This window comes from Lepus europaeus, chromosome 7 (genome assembly GCF_033115175.1).
Source record: "Lepus europaeus isolate LE1 chromosome 7, mLepTim1.pri, whole genome shotgun sequence".
NCBI classification, from domain to species: domain Eukaryota; kingdom Metazoa; phylum Chordata; class Mammalia; order Lagomorpha; family Leporidae; genus Lepus; species Lepus europaeus.
Window position 1 is genome coordinate 91,754,305 of NC_084833.1, and position 21,391 is coordinate 91,775,695.

Consider the following 21,391-nt stretch of genomic DNA (forward strand, 5'->3'; position numbering starts at 1 on the left):
TGTTAGAGCAGAATGTTTGAAAACCACTGTTGAAACTTAACATAAAAATAATAATTTAGAATATTAATCTAATTCATCTTTTTTCTTTCTTAAATGCTGCTTTTTAGTTATCCAGAAAGAGAGCAATTACAAACAATTTGTGGAGCATATTTGGAACCAATTATACACAAAAATCTGAAGAATCATTCCATTTGGGGCTCTTCATCAAAAATTTATCTCTTAGCAGGATCTATGGTACAAGTGTATGAACAGGTATGTATTATATTGCAGTTTTCATGTCTACTTGTATCATTCTCAAAGGACTGCCTTGATGTAGATGCTTGTGTTGATGCACAGGCTTTATTTTCTTCTTTTTTTTTTTTTTTAACTTTTATTTAATGAATATAAATTTCCAAGGTACAGCTTATGGGTTACAATGGCTCCCCCCCTCCCGTAACTTCCCTCCCGCTCCCTCTCCCCTTCCATTCATGTAAGGATTCATTTTCAATTCTCTTTGTATACAGAAGATCAGCTTAGTATATATTAGGTAAAGTTTTCAACATTTTGCCCATATAGCAATACAAAGTGAAAAAACTACCATTGGATTACTAATTATAGCGTCAAATAGCAATGTACAGCACATTAAAGACAGAGAACCCACATGATTTTTTCTCAGATTAATTAACTTTCTATGCCATTTCCCCTTCAACACCAGGTTGTTATTATTTTTTTTTTCATTTCCAATTCTCTTTATATACAGAAGATCACTTCTGTATATCATTAGTAAAGAGCTCATCAGTTTGTGCCCACACAGAAACGCAAAGTATAAGGATAAAGTATTACATTGTATATCTAGAGTCAGGACCTAAGCTGATCAGGTCAATGTTTCTTATAGTGTCCATTTCATTTCAGCAGGTTTCCCCTTTGGTGCTCAGTTAGTTGTCGCCGATCAGGGAAAACAAATGATATTTGTCTCTTTGGGACTGGCTTAATTCACTCAGCATGATGTTTTCCAGATCCCTCCATCTTGTTTCAAATGACTGGGTTTCATTGTTCCTTACTGCTGTATAGTATTCTATGGAGTACATGTCCCATAATTTCTTTATCCAGTCTACTGTTGATGGGCATTTGGGTTGGTTCCAGGTCTTAGCTATTGTGAATTGAGCTGCAATAAACATTAATGTGCAGATGGCTTTTTTATTAGCCAAATTAATTTCCTTTGGGTAAATTCCAAGGAGTGGGATGGCTGGGTTGTATGGTAGGGTTATGTTCAGGTTTCTGAGGAATCTCCAGACTGACTTCCATAGTGGCTTAACCAGTTTGCATTCCCACCAACAGTGGGTTAGTGTCCCTTTTTCCCCACATCCTCTCCAGCATCTATTGTTGGTAGATTTCTGGATGTGAGCCATTCTCACCGGGGTGAGGTGAAACCTCATTGTGGTTTTGATTTGCATTTCTCTGATTGCTAGTGATCTTGAACATTTTTTCATGTGTCTGTTGGCCATTTGGATTTCTTCTTTTGAAAAGTGTCTATTGAGGTCGTTGGCCCATCTCTTCAGTGGGTTGTTTCTTCTGCTGTTGTGGATTTTCTTGATTTCTTTGTAGATTCTGGTTATCAACCCTTTATCTGTAGTATAGTTTGCAAATATTTTTTCCCATTCTGTCGGTTGCCTCCTCACTTTCCTGACTGTTTCTTTCGAAGTACAGAAACTTCTCAATTTGATGCAATCCCAAATGTTAATTTTGGTTTTGACTGCCTGTGCTCCTGGGGTCTTTTCCAAAAAGTCTTTGCCTGTACCTATATCTTGCAGGGTTTCTCCAATGCTCTCTAATAATTTGATGGTTTCAGGCCGTAGATTTAAGTCTTTAATCCACGTTGAGTGAATTTTTGTGTAAGGTGAAAGGTATGGGTCTTGCTTCAAGCTTCTGCACATGGAAATCCAGTTTTCCCAGCACCATTTATTGAATAGACTGTCCTTATTCCAGGGATTAGTTTTGGATCTTTGATCAAATATAAGTTGGCTGTAGATGTTTGGATTGATTTCTGGTGTTTCTATTCTGTTCCATTGGTCTATCCATCTGTTTCTGTACCAGTACCATGCTGTTTTGATAATAACTGCCCTGTAGTATGCCCTGAAATCTGGGATTGTGATGCCTCCGGCTTTGTTTTTGTTGTACAAGATAGCTTTGGCTATTCGAGGTCTTTTGTGTCTCCATATGAATTTCAGTATCATTTTTTCCAGATCTGAGAAGAATGTCTTCGGTATCTTGATTGGTATTGCATTGAATGTATAAATTGCTTTTGGGAGAATAGACATTTTGATGATATTGATTCTTCCAATCCATGAGCATGGAAGATTTCTCCATTTTTTGGTATCCTCTTCTATTTCTTTCTTTAAGGTTTTGTAGTTTTCATCATAGAGTTCTTTAACGTCCTTTGCTAAGTTTATTCCAAGGTATTTGATTGTTTTTGTGGCTTTTGTGAATGGGATTGATTTTAGAAGTTCTTCCTCAGCCGTGGCATTGCCTGTGTATACAAAGGCTGTCAATTTTTGTGGATTGATTTTATCTCCTGCTACTTTGCCAAACTCTTCGATGAGTTCCAATAGTCTCTTAGTAGAGTTCTTTGGGTGCCCTAAATAAAGAATCATATCATCTGCAAAGAGGGATAGTTTGACTTCTTCCTTCCCAATTTGTATCCCTTTAATTTCTTTTTCTTGCCTAATAGCTCTGGCTAAAACTTCCAGAACTATATTGAATAGCAGTGGTGAGAGTGGGCATCCCTGTCCGGTACCAGATCTCAGCGGAAATGCTTCCAACTTTTCCCCATTCAATAGGATGTTGGCCGTGGGTTTTTCATATATTGCTTTGATTGTATTGAGGAATGTTCCTTCCATACCCAGTTTGCTTAGAGTTTTCATCATGAAAGGGTGTTGTATTTTATCAAATGCTTTCTCTGCGTCTATTGAGAGAATCATATGGTTTTTCTTCTGCAGCCTGTTAATGTGGTGTATTACGTTGATTGTTTTGCGGATGTTGAACCATCCTTGCATACCAGGGATAAATCCCACTTGGTCTGGGTGGATGATCTTTCTGATGTGTTGTTGCATTCTATTGGCCAGAATTTTATTGAGTATTTTTGCATCTATGTTCATCAGGGATATTGGTCTGTAATTCTCTTTCAATGCTGCATCTTTTTCCGGCTTAGGAATTAAGGTGATGCTGGCTTCATAGAAAGAATTTGGGAGGATTCCTTCTTTTTCGATTGCTCTGAATAGTTTGAGAAGCATTGGAGTTAGTTCTTCTCTAAATGTCTGGTAGAACTCAGCGGTGAATCCATCTGGTCCTGGGCTTTTCTTTGTTGGGAGGGCCTTTATTACTGTTTCAATTTCTGTGTCAGTTATGGGTCTGTTTAGGTTTCCTATGTCTTCCTGGCTCAATTTAGGTAGGTTGTATGTGTCCAAGAATCTGTCCATTTCTGATAGATTTCCCTGTTTGCTGGCATACAAGTCCTTGTAGTAATTTCTGATGATTCTTTTTATTTCTGTGGTGTCTGTTGTTATGTTTCCTTTTTCATCTCTGATCCTATTGATTTGGGTCTTTTCTCTTCTTTTTTTAGTTAGTTGGGCCAATGGGGTGTCAATTTTGTTTATTTTTTCAAAAAACCAGCTCCTCGTTTGGCTGATTTTTTGTAATGTTTTTTTTGGATTCAATCCTGTTGATTTCTTCTTTGATTTTAATTATTTCCCTTCTTCTACTGGGTTTGGGTTTGGTTTGCTGCAGATTTTCTAGATCCTTGAGATGACTTGAAAGCTCATCTATTTGGTGTCTCTCCAATTTCTTGATGTAGGCACCTATTGATATAAACTTTCCTCTTAACACTGCTTTTGTTGTATCCCATAGGTTTTGGTATGTTGTGTTGTTATCCTCATTTACTTCCAGAAATTTTTTGATTTCTCTTTTAATTTCTTCTATGACCCATTGTTCATTCAGGAGCATGTTGTTCAATCTCCATGTGTTTGCACGTGCTCTGGGGATTCCCGAGTTGCTAATTTCCAATTTCATTCCTTTGTGGTCTGAGAAGCTGCATGGTATGATTCTAATTCTTTTGAATTTGCTGAGACTTGCTTTATGGCCTAGTATGTGGTCAATCCTAGAGAAGGTTCCATATACTGCTGAGAAGAATGTAAAGTCCTTAGATGTAGGATGAAATGTTCTGTAGATATCTGTTAGATCCATTTGAGCTGTTAGATCCACAGAGCTGTCTCTGTGTCTCTATATATTGTCACTCTGCTTTACAATAAATAAAACTTAAAGAAAGCAGGCATTTATTGAGTCTACAGCAGACTCATACAGATTATATTTGCTTGCCAATGATAGTCCTTGGGATACAAAATGACTAAGTCTTCCCTAGAAGTTCAGAATCTAATAAAGGACTGAGTCATATAAATAAATTAATAATACAGTACAATAAATTTTAAGTAATAATTTGTCCAGATTACAGAGACAGCACAGAAGAGAGAGTGGATACTCTTGTTGTATTATACTAGTTGTAAGGAGGATGTGAAATTTGATCTGAGGTTTTTTTTTTTTTTTGACAGGCAGAGTGGACAGTGAGAGAGAGAGACAGAGAGAAAGGTCTTCCTTTTGCTGTTGGTTCACCCTCCAATGGCCGCCGCGGCAGGCGCATCGCGCTGATCCGATGGCAGGAGCCAGGTGCTTCTCCTGGTCTCCCATGGGGTGCAGGGCCCAAGCACTTGGGCCATCCTCCACTGTACTCCCTGGCCACAGCAGAGAGCTGGCCTGGAAGAGGGGCAACCGGGATGGAATCCGGTGCCCTGACCAGGACTAGAACCCAGTGTGCCGGCGCCGCAAGGCGGAGGATTAGCCTATTGAGCCGCGGCACCGGCCTAGATCTGAGTTTTGAACACTGGTTTCACAGTGTGCCTGGAGATGAAAGAAGGTCTTTCTAGATGAAGAGAGTAGCATGGACAGGTTATGTAAGTATTTGTGGAAGATAATTTTCTATAATATTAGAGTAGAAGTGGGGAAAGATAATTTAGAAATCAAGAATTTGCTTTTTTTTCTTTTAAATTAATTCAAGTGTTAGGTAATCAAGATCAGAATAACAGTAAAAGCTCTGTCCACTCCATAGTGTGGAAGGTCACGCTGTTTAATGTATGTTTGAAGAGAGACAGTGGTTTGTTCAGTGACTTATTGATTGTAAGATAGCACTGTGATTTCCACCATTGGAAGATAGGTTTTATCTAGATGTGTGAGTGCCTTGAAATTGCAACCATCATTTTATAAAGCTTTTGTTAGCTTTTCTTGAATTTTTTCTGTTTTTTAAAGCAGGGCTTCTGACCTTTTTAATTCAGTTTAATTTGTTACTTTTGCTCAGAACAACCTTTGGCAGTCTGTTGAAGCCTATGGGCCCCTCTTAGAATAATATTTTAAAAAAAAGTATTCATTCAGCCCTTAAGGCATTTGGATCTGGCTGAAGAGCCCATGAGAGTATTGTAGGCATGGAAAGCCAAGACACTCTGGGAAAAAAAAAAAAAAAGAAGACCTAAATGAAAGATCTCAGCGAGTGTGATCCCTGTGGAAAGAATGGGGCCATCAAGGTAGGAGGTACCTTTCTCTGAAGGGAGGAGAGAACTTCCACTTTGACTATGACCCTGTCAGAATAAGATCGAAGTCGGCGAACCCTAAAGGCTTCCATAGCCTCGGCAACTCATGAGTAGAGCCTAGGGTGATTACTGACGCCATAAACAAGAGTGTTAAATTGTTAAATCAACATCAAGAGTCACTGTGTACTTACGTCCCATGTGGGATCTGTCCTTAATGGGTTGTCCAATGTGAAGTAATGATATAGCTAGTACTGAGACAGTATTTTTACACTTTGTGTTTCTTTGTGGGTGCAAACTGATGAAATCTTTACTTAGTATATACTGAATCGATCTTCCATGTATAAAGATAATTGAAAATGAAAAAAAAACCAACTTGGTGTTAAATTGGAAATTACATAGAAAATTAATCAATTTTTAAAAAAATATTCTGTAGGATCTCTGTCATTAATGTGTTGTACACTGTGATTTAATGCTATAACTAGTACTCCAACAGTATTTTTTTTTTCACTTTGTGTTGCTATGTGAGGGCAAACTGTTGAAATCTTTATATATACGAAACTGTATATAAAGAGAATTGAAAATGAATCTTGATGTGAATGGAAGGGGAGAGGGAGCGGGAAAGGGGAGGGTTGCGGGTGGGAGGGAAGTTATGGGGGGGGAACCCATTGTAATCCATAAGCTGTACTTTGGAAATTTATATTCATTAAATAAAAGATTAAAAAAAAAGTATTAATTTATTTGAAAGGCAGGTGGTCATGGAGAGAGAGAAAGAAAGAAATCTCCCTTGTGATGATTCACTTTTCAAATGTTTGCAGAAGCTGAGACAGGACCAGGCTGAAGCCCTGAGCCAGTGCCTCAGTTTGATTCTCCCACATGAGTGGCAAGAGTCCAACCACTTGGGCCATTACCGAATGCCTCCTACTGCACACGTTAGCAGGAAGCTGGAATCTGAAGTGGGAGCCAAAATTCAAACCTAGACACTCTGATAGGGGGTGCTGGCATCCCAGGTAGCTTTAACCATTGTACAAATGGCCACCCCAAGCAAATGTTTTTAACTGCATTAAATAGAATATATAAAAACAACTAAGGAGGCCGGCGCTGCGGCTCACTTGGCTAATCCTCCGCCTGTGGCACCAGCACCCCGTGTTCTAGTCCTGGTTGGGGTGCTGGATTCTGTCCTGGTTGCTCCTCTTCTAGTCCAGCTGTCTGCTGTGGTCCAAGTGCATGGGCCCTGAACCTGCATGGGGGACCAGGAGGAAGCACCTGGCTCCTGGCTTCGGATCAGCGCTGCGCGTCGGCTGTGGCAGCCATTTGAGGGGTGAACCAATGGAAAAAGGAAGAGCTTTCTCTCTGTCTGTCTCTCTCTCTCACTGTCTAACTCTGCCTGTCCAAAACAAACAACCAACCAAAAAAAAAAAAAAAACAAAAAAAAAAAACTAAGGAAGTCAGTTAAATAGAAATACAGTTCCACTCACAGGTAGAAGTTGGCATCCCTTAGAATCTAGTATCACTGAAAACTATTACCTGATCTAATTGTATATTTAAGAAGTGGATAGATTGATTACTGTATTTCTTTTCCAGGTGCGAGCCAAATTTACAGTTGATGATTATAGTCACTATTTCTTTACTCCTTGCATTCTCACCCAGTGGGTTCTTGGATTATTTAGATATGATTTAGAAGGAGGTAAGTTTTACTGGTGTCTCTGTGTGCATGTGTGTATGATGATGTTATATATGTTATTTGTAATAAATAGTTTGTGTAAATAAAACACTAATTATAACATTTTAAAAATTATAACTATATAAAATTTAAATATAAATATTAAAATGATAGTATTCTATTTATTAAGCTATTTATGATTATCACTGTTAAAACTTGATACTGGAAAAATGAAGTCCTTATTCTTTGTAGCCAAAGCATATTTAATATGTGTTTTAGAATTGAGATATGTTAATTTTAATTTTTTAAATTAATTTTTAAATTTATGAATTAACATGAAGTTATGCATTTTCTGGGGTACAGTATAATATTTCAATAGATATACTTAGCATAAACAACATTATACTAGGCAATTAGCCCTTTCTTTTTCTTTATTATGGGCTGTAGCTACCTTCTTGCTTTGTGGAACAGCAAAACATATTACCTTCACTCAAGTCCATTTTGGAACCGTTATCAGATATCAGACCTCCCCACCCTTCCTAGCCTCTAGTTATCACTGTTTTAGAATTGAAATTGATATTTTTATTGATCAAGTAGATATTGTAGTGTTTAACATAACCTTTTAAGTAACACAAATATGTGCCAACTCATTAACAAAACAAATTTTAACTTTTTCTCCCTTTTCTTCTATCTGATGCCAAAACTATGGTATGTAGAATCCACTCTTTCTTTCTAGTATATTAAACAATCATTTTAAAATCATTTGAGTCATACTACAATTAAAGATTATTTTACCTTTTTCAGGATCTTCAAACCACCCACTAGATTATGTGTTAGAAATTGTAGCATATGAAGCACGACGTTTATTCCGCGACAAAATTGTTGGTGCAAAGGAACTGCATTTGTTTGATGGCATTTTAACATCTGTGTTTCAAGGAGATTGGGGCTCAGATGTACTAGACAATATGGCAGGTAATATGATTGAATTTATATAAATATATAATTGTTATGAAAACTTTAAAAATGATTTCTTAACTGTATAGTATTATTTCATCTGTCTAAACAAAACTTTGGATAATTTTAATGTTATTTTTCATTGTTCAGTCTTTTATACTATATTTCAATAACAATATTCCATAAGAAATATAAGTGACAGTAATTTTTTTCTTAGCGAAAGTAGCTTCAGGCCATATTGTAGTAGATTTGTGGTGTAAAATTTTTATTTATGATTTCCACTAATAAAGGTAATTTTTATATTTAACAACTATATGCACATGATAATTAAAAATCATTTAGATAACACAGGTTTAATTATAATGACCATTGGCTTAAGAGTAATGACCAGGATGTTTCCAGTTACTACCCATAATGTCCTTAGTACAGAACTTCTTACATATTCTTATCACTAGCTTTATCTATAGTTAAACAAAGTATTATATTTTCAAAGCAGCTGTCTTGTATCTGCAACTATTACTAGTTGCTAGCAAATCTGCATTTTTAAAAATGCTGTGGGAGTAAACATGTAATATGAAAATTATCATGATTAGAACACATTTGATGAAAAGTATGTTATAGAAATATTTCCTAGTAAAACTGCTTTCAGGTTACAAAATATGTTTATTCTTTCTTAGAATAAAGTGGCCTTCAAAAATATTTTATGCAGTGCATTCTATGTATTATACATTTCTAGCTTTGATGTTGATCCTGTGGCCATAATTTCATAAGTGAAAAGGAATCTTAAAGGTTAGAAGAGAAGGATATTGATATTGACAGAGAAATCTTCTAGATATTGCCTGACATTTACAATCAGCAAATGATTTCAGAGAATGTAAGGCATGTGAAATTTCTGAGAGAAGGCTAATTGAATTGGCTTGATTTTGAGTGAGTTTAAATCACTGCGGATGGAAGCTTTCATGATTTAGTGTGATGCCTCTTAATCTGAAAATTGAGTTAGTAGTATCTCTTGCAGAGAAAGTGACAAATTCTTTGATCATTTGATAGCATTGACACCTTTTTGAGTGAATTCTCTACAGTTAGATTATTCTTTATTGATCAGTAGGTATTCTATTGTAAGGATACACTTGCACCCCATTTCTATAGTCACTCGTTTATTCAAGGACATCCAGTTGTTTTCCATTTTTGGCTATTGGGAGTAAAGCTGCTACAAAACAGGTTTTTTTTGTGTGTGTATTTGTGTGTTAGTACAAATCTTCATTTATATTTGTACCTATGTTTTTAATTTCTTTTAGCAATTATAAGAGACTAAGCTGGGTTTTAAAGGATGAATATATATAAGTATATATATATATTGTTTTTAAAATATTTCATTTATTTAAAAGGCTGAGTGACAGAGAGAAAGAGGGAGGTACAAAAAGAGAAAAAAATTTCTTCTGGATTACTCCCAAAATGACCGCAATGGTCAGGACTGGGCCAGGCTGAAGCCAGGAGCCTGGAACTTCATCTGGGATTCCCATGTGGGTGGCTGGAGTCCAAGTACTTGGACCATCTTCTGTGCTTTTGCAGATGCGTTAGAAATAGATTAGCTGAGACTCAAAACAGGTGCTCTACTATGGGATACGGGCATTCCTGGAAGTGACTTAAACCTCTATGCCACAAGGCTGACCCCATTAATGAATATATTGAGTAAAGAAGAAGGGAAAGACATCCAAGACAAGACATCCAAGATAAACAAAGGCTTAAGAAAGCCAGTGTATAGTAGAGGGAGAGAGAAGAGTTCGGCAATCAGTGGAGTCAGATTGTAGTGTGCCTTTAGTGTTTTTTTTTTTTTTTGCTGTTGTTGGTTTTTGTTTTCTTTAAGAGGTAAGAGGTGGGAAGCTGTGTGTGCAATTGGAGAGGTAGAATGGTGTGGCAACATGATTTAGCTTTTATATGTGTTACTCCAGTAGCAGTAGCAATGAGGATATACTTGAGGGGCTAGAGACTTGTAGCAGGGACTTGTAGCAGGGCTAGGACTTGTAGGAGGCTCCTGCTGTACTCTGTGCAAGAAATGATGAGATGTTGAGATATTTGTGAGTCAGTCTTATACACGTATTTGAATATCAGGTTTTGAGTCCGTTTTAAAAGATCTACAAGGAACTTATCATGTATGATAATAGGAATGGTGTCTATCTTATTTACTCCTTTTTCAAGAAGAAGGTATAATGTATACACATGTAGTTAAGTGTTGAGTAAATGAGTACATGAATTATATGTCTGTTAAGCAATTAAAAATGAGACTAGTTCTTGGGAGAATTGCCTAGATAGAAGTACTAAGTACTGTTTAGTATATATAAATAGTTCATAATTTATTCCACATAAAACAATTTTAAAATGTGAGGGGACTGTTTAGAATAAAAAAAACCAATAAATTTGTATCTTGGATGAGTGCTTTGTGGCTTGATGAGAATGTTCATGTAGATACAAGGAAAAAGGTGGGATGTTCTAATATCATGTTGGAAAAATGACTACAAAGAAAATTTTGGTTAGGAGACTAGGGTTGCATTATTATTTACAAATATGAGTTTTATATAGTAGTTTTCATATGTAGAAAATAATGCAAGAAGTGTGATGGGTGAAGGAAAGAGGAACATTAAATAGCATCTGGCAAAGGTAAGTTGGTAGTTACTTTAAGATAGAGTAGAGCAGAAAGTATGACAAGGAGGACCTTTGATGGAATGATCTTTCAGAGGAGTTGGGAGAGGAAAGGTTCAATAGAATGGTGGATAGGTCTTTCCTTGAATGGTAGTAGGAACACCATTATAGATAAAAGTAAGTCAAGTTTAGGGGAATTTTTGTCTTGTAATTAAAATTTATTTAATTTTTAAAAATTTGTTTTATTCATTTAAAAAGCAGGATGACAGGGCAGTTGGCTTGGGGAGAGAGAGACAGGCTTAGAAAGACAGACAAGAGAGATGGGTGGAGGGATGGAAAGATATCTTCATCTGCTGGTTCATTCCCCAAAGGGCCATGAGCTCTTGCTGGTATTAATGTATATTATTTTTCCTCAAGAAGAGTTCTGAAATGGTTTCATTTCTCAATTTTAGGCAAGTTATTTAAAATTTACAAATTTTATGTGGAGATTCTGGAGAAGTAGTAAAATGAGGCAAACTGAAAGTAGATGGATCTTTTGAAAGTAGCCAGGTTATTTGGGAAGAGAGATAGGTGGAGTGGGGAAGCAATATGAATAGGGATGGGACAGGCCTTTGGCACAAGGGTTAAGATGCTGCTTTGGATAGCTGTGTCCTATATTGAAGTACCTGGGTTCGGGTTCTGGCTCTGCTTCTGATTCTAGCTTCTTGCTATTGTTTACCCTGAAATGCAGCAGGTAATGGATGAAGTACCTGAGTCCCTGATCATATGTGAGTGGCCCACATAGAGTTCCAGTCTCTTGGCTTTGGCTTATTTTCATTCCCATCTGTTTGGGGAGTGACCAGTGAATGGAAGATATCTCGGTGTCTTTTATCTGTTTCAACTAAAATTAAGATTAATGACTTCTAAGAAGAATGGGGATACCATCAGCCAGTTCTCTGGCAGTGTTTGATATTGCAGTTTAGTCTATAAATATTAACTGTTCTTATTGCTCTTGTTAGGTATACTTTAAAGCAATTTACTTTTGTCTTTCTTGGAATTACTTTTTTGGACTGACAAAATATACTAAGCAATGCATTTACTGATTCTCTCATTATTGCAAGTAACGTCTATAAAACAAAAAATCTTACATTTTTACAGATAGTTTCTATGTTACGTGGGGAGCACGACATAATTCAGGAGCAAGGGCAACTCCAGAACAACCATTACCTCCCCATGGGAAACCACTTGGAAAACTAAACTCCACAGATCTTAAAGAAGTTATTAAAAAGGTAAATGGATTTGAGTTGAGATTTGCTTGTGATTATTTATAAAATGTTTATTGCAGACATTTTGAGGTCACAAAGGTGAAAGCTTATAAAATAGACAAAGTTAGTTTCTGCCTTTGGTATTGAGTCCATTATGGCAGATGTAACTAGATGTACATGTACTCATACATATAATTACTAAGATATATATTGGAAGAAGGTGTTTCTGTTGGAAATATTGGTGAGGTATAATAGTCATGGTAGGCCAGCGGCTCCTAAAGTTTGAGTATCAGAATCACTTGGAGAAGTAGGAAATTTGTAGATTCTGGGTCTTATCTCTAGAGACTTAGATTTACTAGATGAGACCCTGAGAAGCTGAATTTCCAACAGGCTCCCAGATTACATTGATGCTGCTGGTCTGCATCTTTGAGTAGCACTGTCTTAGCGATCTTCCTATTTCCTTTCTTTCAAGTTTGTTTATAATAAAGAAGAAGAAATGGTATTATATATGATTGCTTCAAAAATTAATATTCATCATGAAAGTTAGTGTGTGTTTTATATCAGGAAAAGTTTTTTTTTTTTTCTGATTCACTTGTCCAAAATGGATGTTGGGAAATATTGAAAATTAACTGTCTTTTCTTTCTTTTTTTATATTGTTTCATGCAGTTCTTGGCAGTACATGGTACCTATATGGGCTTTTGATTCAAAGGTTCACAGAAGATTTTTTTAGGTGCTAGATCTCTAGTGTTCAGGGATTGCTTTTTGTTCTCTACACACTGATTTGTAATAGCTGATGAAATTTGAAGTTTTTAGGATTTTTGTTATTAATCTGCTACCTCATCATACTCCTTTTCTCTAGTTGTATTAATATTCAATAATAACTGAGTTTTCTGGATCTTTGAACTTTTTTGACATCTTTAGTTTTTCTGTAGAGTGTTCTATAAAGTTGTATTACTTGATAGTTAAAAATTGAGTATGACATGTAGTCACTTTACTGCCTTTCTTGGCTATCAGAATACAAGATTTTTATCTAGACCAATAAGTAATGCTTTAAGTATACAGTTATGGTTTATATTAATTGTAAAATATTTCTGTGATTTTTTTAAAGGGCCTTATTCATTATGGACGAGATAACCAGAATTTAGATATTTTACTTTTTCAAGAAGTTCTGGAGTATATGTCTAGGATAGATAGAGTGCTGAGTTTCCCTGGAGGATCACTTCTGTTAGCAGGACGCAGTGGTGTAGGTCGCCGGACCATCACTTCTTTAGTCAGTCATATGCATGGAGCAGTGCTGTTTTCTCCAAAGATTTCCAGAGGATATGAACTTAAGCAGTTCAAAAATGACCTCAAACATGTGAGTTGTTCATAATTTTTTGCTTTACTTTTTAAATTCAGATTTGTTATTCTAAATGACTTTTATGAACTCTAAGGATCTAATATAGAATATTGCCTTTATTGAAAATGATATTTTTATCTGTGTATAGGATAGAGATTGCTGTTAGTACACCTAGGTCACCAGTATGCCAGATTAAGAGATGTTAGATGGATATCAACAATTTACAAAAGAATGGAATTTATAAAAGAAATATGTAGGTATATAATAAAGTGATCCTCTAGCTTTTGGCTTAGTGTCTAAGTAAGATGATTAAATTTTTCCTCACATAACATTTATTCTAGGGTTGTACTTTGCTTTCCAAACTTTATATTAATCAAATACAAATAAGTATATAAGAAAATGTAAGAGTGACATACTTTACATAGAGAATGATAATTTTTATCTTTACCAAAAATATTTAAAGATGTTAAAAATATTTTCTTATTTTACAGGTGCTACATCTTGCGGGGATTGAAGCACAACAAGTAGTTTTACTTCTTGAGGATTACCAGTTTGTACATCCTACATTTTTGGAGATGATTAATAGCCTTTTATCTTCAGGTAAATTGGTGGTTTCTATTCAAAGAAAATAAAAGTAATAATACAAAAATTATTTAAATAAAGTCTTGTAAAATTTACCTGTGTCTCATGGAACTTCTGGCATAGTTCTAAGGTGACCTAAGTTTTAAAGATTTTTATCTATTTATTTTATTTTATTTTTTAAAGATTTATTTATTTTACTTGAAAGTCAGAGTTACACAGAGAGAGCAGGAGAGGCAGAGAGAGAGGGAGGTCTTCCATTCGATGGTTCATTCATCAGATGTCCACAGTGGCTGGAGCTGCGCCAATCTGAAGCCAGGAGCCAGGAGCTTCCTTCAGGCCTCCCACATGGGTACAGGAGCCCAAGGATCTGTGCCGTCTGCTACTGCTTTCCCAGGCCATAGCAGAGAGATGGATCAGACGTGGAGCAGCCGGGATACAAACCGGTGCCCATATGGGATGCCGGCATTGCAGGTGGTGGCTTTACCTGCTACACCACAGCGCTGGAGACAGTTATAAGTAGAAGGTCTTCCACCTGCTGTTTCATCCCCCTCCCCCATCAAGCAATGGCTGAAGTTGGGCCAATCCAAAGCCAGGAGTTTCTTCCGGATCTCTCACATGGGTGCAGGGGCCCAAGCTCTTGGACCATCCTCCACTGCCCTCCCAGGCCATATTGGAGAGCTGGATCAGAAGAGGAGCAGCCAGGGCTCGAACGGAGCCTTTATGGGATGCCGGTTGCCTCAGGTGGAGGCTTAGCCCACAATGCCACAGCGCTGGCCCCGGCATAGATCTAGACATACACATGGCAGAAGAATTGAGAGATTCCATTTTTGTAAAACTATGATTGAAAATTTAATAAAAATTGTTACCATTGAATATTGATAAATATACAGAAAACTTGGTCCTCCCACACACTTTTGCTGTACTATTATATATTATTATCTGTGGGAAAGTCATCAATCAATGCTTACCCAAAAATATGCCATTTCCTTTGACATAGAATTCTATTATTATTAGGAAGTTAATGCACAGGAATAAAAAAATTTAAGGAAATATATCATATAAGTTATAATCATAATAATTTTATTGGACATCCATCAGTAGTGAAATAATTGAATAATTATAGTATAGCCTTAGTGTGGATGTGGGAATACCTAGATATTTCATATATATTTCAGATGTGTGGTATTTCATAAAATTATACACATTAGTGCCTGTATTTTATACATCATATCTGGTATATATCTGTATTCATTAATCTGAAAAAATGTACATTCTACTTTAGTTAATTAGAACAGATCAACTACTGTTTATTTTTTGTAATAATCATATTTTAAAATAGAAATTATTTTCTGTGTAACAGAAAAATAACATTTGAAATAAGACCATGTATTAAAACAAATACTTTCTAGAAATTTGTGCTAATATGTGAGCATTTAAACTTATGGAATTTTGTGAGTTATAGAAATTTACCTTTTTACTTTTTCAAGATTTTTATTATGTGGAAATCATTATTTTCATTTTCCCTCACTGAATTGAGTCTTGTTTTTCCCTGAGATATTACAATGAGCCCTAGATCCATTTCTATTGCCCAGCAGTTTTAACTATAGTTGTGCATTAGAAGGAAGCATTAAAAATATTTAAAACTAATTCTTTCCCACCACCACAACAATGCTATTAAATCAGGCTCTCTGAATTGGGGGTGGAAGTTACATTGGCTACTAAGGCTCTCAACTGATTCTGTTAAGAATCAATGCCATGATTGCTCCTGGGTTTTAACCTATTCTTCTAGGCCTGTGTCCCCAGGAAACCTTGGATCTTGCCTGTTGTTTATGGATTCACCTGACCTTCTAGGTTTTTTCCTGGAGGAAGATACCTATAAATTTGATATATTTTTCCCTCTTCTACACAATTATGAAGTTTTTTAGGATCTCTTTGTAATGAGTAATCCCTGTTAGTAGTTACTATGACATTATTTAGTTTAAACTTGGGCCAAGAATATTTATTTTTTAAAAGTATTTCTTTTCCAGTTGAATGGATGTCTTTATTGCAGACTCAAAGACAGTAATGTGAAACTTATGCTCAACTCAATTTTAATAAGTATTTTGTATTATGGGAGACTCTGAGGGAAATAGTCTTTTCGTCAGAATTTAACAGCTGTGGTTAAAGAAAATATTTAATTTATAAGATATGGTATCTACACATTAGTGTCCATATGAGAAATAAAGACCAGGACTTTTTAGTCAGACAGGTGGTAGATCAATTTATTTAGTGAAAATGGTAGTACTTGAGCAGACTTAGAGTGCTTGTGGCCATTTTAAAAAATAGTCTTTCACATGGGGTATATCCTAAGGGAGGTGTGAACCTCCTAGGGGAAGGCACTCTGTTGACTTTCATTACTTGGCTGGGCTGGGAGGAGAGCTGGCCAGGTAAAGGCAGGGGGCATCTCTAACAAGAAATTTACAGTTCTGCCTGCAATGTTGCTGACCCTACTTGACCATCCCCTCCGTTGCAGTGGTCACTTTGGAAGTTGGGCTGAGTGAAGGGCTTTTCAGCTTAGAGCCAATAAGATCTGTGGCTCTGACCTGGGCATCCTTCGAATCCAGGACAGGTCCATTTCCAGTGATCCAACTCTTGGCAGAGCTGCCAGGGCTCTTCACAAGCTGACTTCTGCTGAAGCCCAGGCTTACCACATTGAAAGCCACTGCAGTGGACTGGCCTGTTGGGTCTCCTTGAGGGCAGATCACTGTACAGATCAGCCATTAATAGGCCTGCCACCCATTGCTTCTGATGCCGAGCTTTCTTTTCCTCCTGGTTTGTGTTCAAGCAGACCAGAGGATGCAAGTCAAGGGAGTGCCCGTATCCCATCTCTAATCTTCGGTGGCCTGAACTACAAGTCTATAGTCTCAGGCATGTTCTGTAGTAGTTTTTCTAAGGTAGACAATGCCCATGAGGAAGATTATATTCTCACTTTAAAACTTTCTTTCCCTTTGGTCTGAAAGGGAGGTTTTTTCTACTTACTGTATACTTCGCTGATGGCGAAGTGAATCTAGCTATGAGATTATTATTTAAGTTCTTATTTTGGCTATGCTATTACAGAAAAATGTTAGCCATCTCTTTTATAAGGTCTAAAGATTAAATTGTGCATCCTACAGATTCCTTCATAATAGAATTAGTTTCCTACCTTGAAGAGAATAGAGAAATGAAAGAATAAGTTGGGCTTAGAATAGAGAAATGAGGGAGCAAGTCCTAGATCGCTTGCTGACAGTAGCAATATCACATGAATAGTTAGCAAACCGTTTCAACCATTAGATAACAACTTAAGAAAACATTTACCATAAGGTCCAATGCCTTCTATAAATTTTAAGAATCATGTATTTGAAAACACCTCTTAAATATCTAACATGGTGTAGTTTGTTTAACCAGTAAACTTCACACCTCCCTTAGGATATACTCCATGTGAAGAGATAGATAGGTCTGGGCCTCTTAACTTACAAGGCCGAAAGCCCACCAGATTATTATCAAGCCCCTTCTATCAGGTTCAATTTGCCTCTCAATCAGAAAACTTAATTGTAGCTTAGACAGCACCTTTCTTAGCACATCTAATAATGACTCTGTCCTTTGTTCTAGACCCTGTCTAGCACACTTGGGCCTCATTCCTTTGTAATCATAACCTCTACTCTACCACCAATGGCTCTACTCCCAACCTGTGTGTACTGATGGTCCTCTTCCCCACTTAATGCTGTATAATTGTTCAAACCTGGTAAATGCCACTCTTAGGATCATTGGTTACTATCCTCACTCTGTCTTTTATGACCTTGTCTAAATATGATCAGAGTCGGCAAACTTGGAAGGCTTCCATAGCCTTGGCAACTCATGATGACAGCCTAGGGTGGTTACTGGCGCCATAAACTAGAGTGTCAATTTGTTGGGTCAACAACAAGAGCCACTGTGCACTTCCTCATGTGGGATCTCTGTCCTTAATGTACTGTACATTTTGATTTAATGCTATAACTCATACTCAAACAGTATGTTTCACTTTGTGTTTCTATGTGGGTGCAAACTGTTGAAATCTTTATACTAAATTGATCTTCTGTATATAAAGAGAATTGAAAATGAATCTTGATGCAAATGGAAGGGGAGAGGGAGCGGGAGAGGGGAGGGTTGTGGGTGGGAGGGAAGTTATGGGAGGGGGAAGCCATTGTAACCCATAAGCTGTACACTGGAAATTTATATTCATTAAATAAAAGTTAAAAAAAAAAAGAAAAAAAAATAGTCTTTCAGGCCAGCGCCGCGGCTCACTAGGCTAATCGTCCGCCGGCACATGGGTTCTGTCCCGGTCAGGGCGCTGGATTCTGTCCTGGTTGCCACTCTTCCAAGGCAGCTCTCTGCTGTGGCCCGGGAGTGCATTGGAGGATGGCCCAAGTGCTTGGGCCTTACACCCCATGGGAGACCAGGAGAAGCACCTGGCTCCTGCCTTCGGATCAGCGCAGTGCGCCGGCTGCATTGCCCCAACCGTGGCAGCCATTGGAGGGTGAACCAACATCAAAGGAAGACCTTTTTCTCTGTCTCTCTCTCTCACTGTCCACTCTGCCTGTCAAAAAAAGAAAAAGTCTTTCAATTTTTAAGAAATTCATTCCTGCATATTTCTTAAATTGTCACTAGATGGAGACCTTGTTCGATTTTACTGATGTAAAGTCATAGACTGGATACGATTTTTGATTTTTGGTTTTTGTGAAAGAGAATAATTGAATTATTAATCCAATAATTGTTGTTTTAAGGTAAATTAATCTTTACTATCAAGATTGTAGATAAAAAAAATCCCAAGTAAAATTACAATTTGTTCATTTCTTTTCAGATAAAGTATCCAATAAAACTGTCTTTTCATAGTGTTTCAAATTCTTATTCCCAAAAGTGTATAATATATAAGTAGAGCTGGTGTTCTTTGTTAAATCTAAGGAATCAAAAGTTTCTTAAAGACTTAAATAAAAGACTTAAATTTAAAGAAAAACATATAAAGCAGATTTATGTGTATATATGTGTGTGTGGCTGTTGGAGTATGTGTAAGCTTGGGCGATGGATTGGTCTGGTTTCTCTTAGTTAAACCTAAAGAAAAGTAGGGATCAGATTACAAATAAACCTGTCTTGAATACAATATTTTGGATATGAAGCAAAAAAATTTCACTTATAGTTTCAGTTGAATTATAAATACATTGGTTTAACAAATAAAATACATATTTTATATATGGGGCCAAGTTTTAAATACTGGATTTGTGATAGTGAACAGACATGTAGGTCCATTGTCAAAGCTTGTAGTCTCAATCAACTCTTGTTTGCCTTTCATCATTCTGTTGCATATAAGCAGGCCATGGACTAAATCTGATTTCTTGTTGAAGTTTATTTGTTCATTTATTCATCTATTTAGCTAATGCATGTTTATATTCCAGATACTCAGGTAAGATTCCCTAGGGTTTAATATTGAGCATTATGAAATATTTGTCCTTTGGGAATTCAAAGTCTAATTGGGCAGGCGAGGGAAATAGTTAATTCACCATTAAGTAATGTGGTAAGTGGATGATATAATGAATGAGAAGAGAATGCTTTAGTTAGTGTGTGGTCATTTAAGAAGGGCTCCTTGATATGGAAACTGGCAAAGTAGAGTCTTTTAGGGTAAATTGTAACTTATTGGAAAGGCAAGAGGCAGATGAGACTTCTGAGTTTTATAATCTAGGAACAGACAAAATTCTGTCACATTTATGAATGGTTTTCTGTAGGTGAAGTTCCTGGACTCTATACACTTGAAGAATTGGAGCCTTTGCTGTTGCCTCTGAAAGATCAAGCTTCACAGGATGGTTTTTTTGGACCAGTTTTCAATTACTTCACATATAGTAAGTAACAAAGAATTCATTAGTCAGTTCAAACCTTGATTTATAAGAAGTATAAATCATTAGATTGTAGATACCTTACATAATGTGTTCATTTGGTAATTGTTATCCTTCTTCTTTTTTTTCTCTTTGGAGTTTTAGGAAGTAATATATAAATGACTTACAGGCTAGCTAAAATAAAAACAGCTTAACAAGATTTCAGCAAAGAGAAATGATCAAAGAGTAGTAATGACCTTTGGAATATTTACTTCCTTTGTTTTCATGTGTTAAAATTAGAATAAATGTTATCTTACAAAACAATTAAACTATTTAGATTGTGCTGAATTTTGTAGTTTAAAAAAATGGCATAACCTTTTATTAACAGAGAAGCAGTTATAATAGTGTAGAAATCTAGGATGTGATAATATCTTGTTAAACATTTATAAACCAAGAATATAAGGTCTTAAGAGGGATGGTGGTGGGATAACTAATCTGTTATCATTTCTTAAATAATTTTCCAAGATTATAATATTTTTATGTATTTTTAAGGAATTCAGCAAAACTTGCATATTGTCTTAATAATGGATTCTGCAAATTTAAACTTCATAATAAATTGTGAGAGTAATCCAGCTTTGCATAAGAAATGCCAAGTGTTGTGGATGGAAGGTTGGTCAGATAGCAGTATGAAAAAAGTAAGTTTAATATTTAATGTGAAAATGAAAAAAAGAAATTTATTTTTGAATTTGTTGATTTTCACAACTTTTCTTTTGTGTTAGTTATAATGTTACCTTAGTTATGATAATGAATGTCTGTCTTATGTTTGAAAATATCTTTATTTTCTTATTTTTGTATGATAGTTGAGTATAGAATTTTAGGGTAAGGATTATGTTCTTAATTAAGTACCACAGAGATAACTATACCTTAAAATTTTATGCCTTTAATATACTAGCATATCTTAGGGTAGCCTAAAGTAAAAAAAAAAAAAAATAGACTAAGATTTTTAACAACTTAAAAAATTTAAGTCCTTTTTTTAAAAACATCTGTTATTACTGTACCATGTGATTGGAGAGGAATGTGTTGCAAGTGTGAACTCTATATTTTAACTGAAAACTTCTTTTTTTCCCTTCATTTGAATAAATGATAATTTTAACAGTTTCTTTGAATGATATGCATACTCTCAATAACTCATTTTTAAATTTTTCTATATAGATATACAGATCAATTCTTGTTATGTTTACAAGTAAGGAGTATAATTTGAGATAATAGACATGATTTTACAGATGATATTGCATTTAGGTTGATTTTAGTGAGCAGATAAAGGAGAGGAAAGGTAATTTAGTCTGCAGACACCATTTAAATAAAAGATACTCATGAAGAAGAAGTGATTATTGGGTAACTGATAAGCACCACTCTTCTATGTGTAGAGGATACAACAGAGAGAAAACAAAAACAGACAAAAATTCATGCTCTCATGGAGGTCATGATCTTGTGTCAAATATCTGGTG

General features: G+C 35.9%; 1 protein-coding gene across 3 annotated transcripts in view; it reads left to right on the plus strand.

Annotated features, from left to right (window-relative positions):
• DYNC2H1 (dynein cytoplasmic 2 heavy chain 1) overlaps positions 1-21,391 on the plus strand; it is a 367,993-nt gene that overhangs the window by 99,422 nt on the left and 247,180 nt on the right. For all 3 annotated transcript variants that reach the window (XM_062196938.1, XM_062196939.1, XM_062196940.1), the window contains 8 exons: positions 108-252; positions 7,191-7,293; positions 8,074-8,241; positions 11,998-12,128; positions 13,213-13,461; positions 13,935-14,043; positions 19,797-19,910; positions 20,436-20,578. In XM_062196938.1, coding sequence (XP_062052922.1) covers positions 108-252; positions 7,191-7,293; positions 8,074-8,241; positions 11,998-12,128; positions 13,213-13,461; positions 13,935-14,043; positions 19,797-19,910; positions 20,436-20,578 — 1,162 coding nt within the window. The remainder of the gene's footprint in view (positions 1-107; positions 253-7,190; positions 7,294-8,073; positions 8,242-11,997; positions 12,129-13,212; positions 13,462-13,934; positions 14,044-19,796; positions 19,911-20,435; positions 20,579-21,391) is intronic.